This window comes from Notechis scutatus, chromosome 1, assembly GCF_049901735.1.
Source record: "Notechis scutatus isolate UNSWTSFEM ecotype Mainland chromosome 1, rNotScu1.2, whole genome shotgun sequence".
NCBI lineage: Eukaryota > Metazoa > Chordata > Lepidosauria > Squamata > Elapidae > Notechis > Notechis scutatus.
In genome coordinates, this window is record NC_142009.1 from 81,326,015 (window position 1) to 81,332,273 (window position 6,259).

At 40.3% G+C, this 6,259-nt stretch overlaps 1 protein-coding gene across 1 annotated transcript in view; it reads right to left on the reverse strand.

The window, feature by feature from the left end:
• SLC22A3 (solute carrier family 22 member 3) overlaps positions 1-952 on the reverse strand; it is a 34,959-nt gene extending 34,007 nt beyond the window's left edge. The window contains exon 1 of the mRNA XM_026675247.2: positions 250-952. Coding sequence (XP_026531032.2) covers positions 250-657 — 408 coding nt within the window. The 5' untranslated portion in view covers positions 658-952. The remainder of the gene's footprint in view (positions 1-249) is intronic.
• Between the last annotated feature and the right edge of the window lie 5,307 nt (positions 953-6,259).

Sequence of the window (6,259 nt, forward strand, 5' to 3'; positions counted from 1 at the left end):
TCCAGATATAACTTATTTCAAAAAGGCAATGACACAAGGCTAATATTATCCATGACACTTGTATACTGTGTAGAAAATAGGAAATGAACACTATATAATCCAAATATCAAATCTATTTTTATATTGCACAATGTATTTATTATCTACCATATATTTATACAATTTATGGACCTGAATTAATAACAAACACTTGTTTATTTTCTTTATGTAAATACACCTATTTTTCTGGATAACGTTGCCTTTACTTACCTCACTGGCAATAGTTGAGTGAGGTTTTTTGAATAGCCAGCCATCCTGGCATGTAGTAAATGACTCGCCAGTAAAGTTGTTGTTGGTAAGATGAGCCAGTGGATACGTACAATTATGCCTGGCGTTATTGCACTTTATGTCATGCCCCTCACATTGCGAAAAGTTCACCAGGCTCGAGGCTTGAATGGTGATGTTGTATTCCTCTTCAAGCGTCCATTCACACTGCTTCTTCAGTTCAGATACACAAGGGATCCTGCACCAATATTGCTCAGGATCTCGTCCCAGAAATACAATCCCAACAAATAGAAAGGAGAAGGTAATGCCAGTCTGACAGAGAAGGAAGAAGGCCTTTTTTTGAAACTTTCCAAAGTCTCCAGCCTGTTTTAAAACCTCATCAAAAGACGGCATTATAAACGCTAGTTGTCTCCCACACACACACACACACACACACCGGCACTGAGTTGGATGAATCCAAGTGATAGCGGTAGTAACTTTCTTCCAACTTTGTGACTATATAAAGAGCATTTCCTATAACTCATAAATTCTCGTTCTTTCTCTCTCTCTTTCCCCCTCTCTCCCTCACTCTCTCTCATTCTGCCTTCCTCACAAATGTCATGAAGTAATATAAGCAAAGCTGGGACAGATCAAAGTTTCACTCCCTCCTCTTTTTTTTTCTTTCGTTCTGAAAGACTCACACACATCCACACATGTGTGCACGCGCAGCTATTATATTACTTTGGCACAATGTGTACACAGCCCATTTTAGGATTTCATGATGAATTTGGCACCCCTACAGTCCCAAAGAGGTCTATATTTCTTATTTGTTTTCCACAAGAGAGTACGTATTAAAAACTCTTAACACTTTAGAGACCAACAATTAGTAAACAGGGGATTTAAAACAGAACTGAAGATTCAGCCAATATGCCCAAAAAGCAATGCCAACATGTCATATGGTAATACAAAACTTACGAAAATAATTCATATAAATCTATTAAAAATCTATTTTTAAAAATCAACATTTCTTCCCTCCCTGAATTTAAAGACAATGTGGGGATGATGGTTTTAAGAGAAGAAGAGATGCCCAGGATAATATTCTTTCTTTGAGAGAGGAAATTAATTAGATTTTTTTACTGATTTACCCAGTTACACCTACAAAAATATAAGAAGTATTGGTTAGTAATCAATATTCAAGTTCACCCTTTAAATAAGCAACTTAGACAACAAAATAAAACTCAAACACAATTAAATAACATAGCCGAGATTCAAAAATTTTTACTACAGGTTCTGTGGGCGTAGCTTGGTGAGGGCGTGGCTTGGTGGATGTGGCTATGTAGTCATGTGACTGGGTGAGCATAGCAAATTTAACAGTCCATTTTGCCAATTTAGCAGTCCATTAAACAATACACAGCAGCCCTCTCTTCTATTCTTCTTTTTAACACTGCATGAGTGTTTTGCTCTAGGTTTTTTGTTTTTGTTTACTAGGAGAGACAGGTTGGCAATGCCTGGAGATTTCTAGGAATTTTCCTTTGTGTTAGAAGCACCAAAATAACCAAGATGATATAAAGTCTCCTGCTGGAGCAGGGGGTTGGACTAAATGACCTCCGAAGTCCTTTCCAGTCCTGGATTGCTGTGCTATTTCAAAGCATTCTCTGAAGCTGCGTCTAGTGCCAGCAGGTTTGTGATCCCTCCTTCCTCTCCTTTTTTTCTGCCTCCCTCCCTCCCTCGCTCCCTCCATCCATTCATATATCATTCACTTTCCCTTCCCTTTCCTCCCTCCCTCCCTCTTTCTTTCTTTCTTTCTTTCTTTCTTTCTTTCTTTCTTTCTTTCTTTCTTTCTTTCTTTCTTTCTTTCTTTCTTTCTTTCTTTCTTTCTTTCCCTTCCCTCCCTTTCTTTCTCCCCCTCCCTCCTTCCCTCCCTCTTCTTTCTTCTCTCTCTCTCTTCTTTCTTTCTTTCTTTCTCTCTCTCTCTCTCTCTCTCTCCATTGAAGACTTACTTTCTCCCTTGAAGGCCGCCCCCCTGCGCCCCGTTTTGGGCCTAGCAAGCCTTCCTGCAGTCCCAAGAGATACAAAAGGGGGCACGGGAGGGCATGCTGCACTCCCCCACCCTCTTGCACCCCGTTTTGGGCCTAGTAAGCCTACCTGCAGTTACCTGGTAGCCAAAATAGGACGCATGGGGACTCCTGGAAGAGGCGGGGAGAGGAGGGGTGGGGCTAGCCAGAAGTGGTGTCTCCGAACCTGTCAAAATTTCCACTATGGGTTCACCAGAACCGGCCAGAACCAGCTGAATACCACCTCTGACTTACATAATTTATAAGCCACCCAGAGTCATCCTATAGGAGAGATAGGTGGCATAAAAATGTGACTGTTTATTCTACAGCATTTCATTACAACTCCTTCTTCCCTAAAGAGCCCAATACAATTTTGTAACCTGCCATGCCACTTTAGAACTTGAATCCACACATAACATAAAGATCTTCTGAGCCAACAGGGAGTTTGCAAATTATAGGGTTCAAAACATATTGTGAAAACGAAATGAAGAATATAGAAAAAAACGTGAATCATTTCAATTACACTCTGTCCACAATAAACCCCCCCCCCTTTTTTTTGTAGTATTTGTCTTTTAGAATTGCTGAGTGGACAATATTAGAATGTATCGGAGTAAATGTCATACAATACTTTATTACAAAGAGTGATTCCAACTTTCTGTCCATCTAAGGGTTGAAAATCCTATTTCCAATTATTATATTTGTCGGAATTATCTGGTGATAATATCTCTCTGTTATTATTGATTACCCTTTGAGCATTATTCTAGCTTCTTTGTATCCCAACCTCAGAAGCATCTGAGAGACAGACCCTAATCTAAGCATTTTCTTTTCTCACAATTGAAGGTGAATATACATGTCCCAGGATAATGTTGCAGGATTTTATGTGGATCAGTCACCAGACACTGGGTCTGCTCCTGGTGACCAATCCAGGTTGGATCCTGCAACTTTCTTTTCTGCCTTTTACTCCCAAGAAGCCTGAAATCACCAGTTAGAATTGGGGTTCTTGTGGATAGAAGCTTAATTAATTAATGACTTCCCAAAAGGCTTCTGATCAAAGCATTTAGAGCAGTGATCCCCAACCTTTTTTATGCCGCGGCCCGGTACCGGCATCAGCTGGGCGCCGCGGCCCGGTACCGGCATCAGCTGGGCGCCGCCATCTTTTTGATGAAAAAGTGCTTCCGGTGACCTCACCGGAAGCACTTTTTCATCAAAAAGATAAGCGGCGCCAGCTCGTGAAGCTTTCCGGGTAGAAATGGCTTTCTACCGGAAAAGCTCACCGGAAGCACTTTTTCATCAAAAAAAGATGGCGGCGCCCAGCAACTAGCGGCCCGGTAGGACTTGTTCTGCGGACCGGTACCAGTTCGCGGACCAGTGGTTGGGGACCCCTGATTTAGAGTGCAGTTCACCTCTTGTATGGGCTTTTAAACTAAATTGTCCCCTCAGTGTCAGTTCCCCGTGCCATGCCAAAGTTTGGTTGTGAATTATTTAAGTATACCTGATGTATTCTGAGCAATTCTTGGTTATAAAAGTGATAATTAGTCTGCAGTACTTCTTTATGCTTTCTGGATAGCATTTATAAAGTGGATTTTATAATTTTGAGTTTATGATCCAATAAACAAGACATTGAATGCAACTGAAACTTGCAGTTTAATTGACCATTACTATTTAAAAGTTCACATCATAGGTAAATCTCTTAAGTGTTGTAATGATTATGCATAACAAATATTACGCTTTTGTTTTTTCAGTTTATTAATTTGTTTATGTTTACTGTACATTCCACAAAGTCTCTGCAATTCTAGGAAGTTCTTTAAAAAAAAAATAAAGATCTTTCACAATGACTTTTGTGCATAAACACAGAAAACACAAAGCAGTAGCCAAAATAAACCACAGAACACAGATAGCACGGAGGAGTAAACAACAAAAGCCTTCCTATAAAACTGGATTGTTTGCTTCTGAAAAGTTGTTAGCGAAGAAGCAAGGCAGACCTCCCCGAAAAGGATGTTCCAAAGCTTAGGCATAGCCCTCAAAGCGATCCTCTTCAATATGAATCTCAAAAATTGTTGGGTGTAACAAGAGAGCTTCTGAAGATGATCATATGATGATAAGCCAGTCATTAAAATATCACGGTCCTAAATCATTCAGAGCTGAAAAGGTCATAACCAGTGGTTACAGTTTTTCCTGGAAGCTAGGATAGCTCTTTCAGAAAGAGAGTCTGCTTTCTGTAGCCAGCCCTGTTAAAGTATTGATTGATTGATTATGCACCATCAAGTTGGTGTCAATTCTTAGCAGACACATAAATAGATTTTCTCCATGACGACCTGTCCCTCTTAACATATGGATGCTCATACAATATCTTTCAGGCAGTTGTTTCCAAAGACTTTAAAGCAGGGGTGTCCAACCCTGGCAACTTTAAGACTTGTGGACTTCAACTCCCAGAGTTCCTCAGCCAGCTTTGCTGGCTGAGGAACTCTGGGAGTTGAAGTCCACAAGTCTTAAAATTGCCAGGGTTGGACACCCCTGCTTTAAAGCCAGCACTGTGTGAAGTGCTCTGTGGTGATATTATATAATATGTAAGTGTCATGTTGACTAGATCTGCATAATTTTTAAGAAAGGGCTGTGTTGGCATCCCGTCCTGACTACAGCCTCCTAGACACTGTCAACAGTTGGGTTTCTAGGTCATGTTTAGAAAAATTCCCAAATGAAGAGCTCACCTTTTAAAAGAGAGGAAACCATTTTGTTTGATCTGAAGTTGAGGAATTATTTCATGAGGAAGAAACTGAAAAATGGCATATTAGGGAGTAGTCAGGTATTCTTGGGGAGAATATTCTTCAATGATATTCTTGCAAGAGCTACTGTCAACTCATAAAATATTTCTCTGGTCTTTTTAGAGTTGCCAACAGAAAGGGAGGGGGGAGCAGTGCAGCAGCTTGCAAAACCGAAACTGCATTCCATAAATGTTTTCAAGGATAGTAACTAGGTGACTGAAGTTTCCGCCTCACAAAATTCTAACTGGAGAGCATGATTGATGACCATTGGCTATGGAAGTGTCCCATTGGAGAATATGAATTATGATACACTCAGGGGGTGGGGGGAAAAAACCAGGGTCAAGGGTGACAATGAATTATGTGTCTCAGAATCAGCTACACCCAGGCAGTGCTGGCATGTTAACTCCCAATAAATCCTTTTTAAGTTTTGGAAATTTGGCTCGAGACTCATGAATTAAATGGGGGTAACTGCTGGAATCCCGTCAGCTACCTCTTGTAGTAAGGCATTTATCATTTCAGCCACCCATTCAGCCAATCTATTCCATCAGTGTTGCTACTCAGAATAGGCAAATATACATATTGGCCTCACTTCTTGAAGAATCATTAAAGAATCCTGTCTATGGATTGCACAACCCATTGAATTGAACAGACAAGGTCTGAATGTGGTGTAAATACCAAGGCATTGGATTAGGACCAGGGAGCCTATGATTCAGGTCCACTTCTAGTCACAGAAGTTCCCTTAGTGGCTTTGAGCCAGCCAATACTTCTTAATTTTCCTCATAAAATTGTTGTCAAGGGATACACCTGGAGGAAGGAGTGCTGTATATATTTCTTTGAGCTTATGCAAGCAATATTGATTCAAGCCCATAGCACAATCGCTGTTAAATATTTAAAGATATAGGCATGCCTTCGACAAAACCATAAGGATTCCTTTACATCCTTCTCAAACATTTGAATTTGATCACCTTGGTAGAACCATTTTTTTTAAAGGCAGAAAGATCTATGACCTGATTTACCACAGAAAACCATTTTAGGCAAGAAAAACCAAATGCACAGGTACAGTATCGGTGGTACTTCACTCAATAGTAGTAACTGTGGGAGGGATCTTGGAATCCTAGTGGATAATCATTTAAATATGAGCTAGCACAGTTCTAGGCTGCATAAACAGAGGGATAGAATCAAGATAATGTGAAGTGTTAA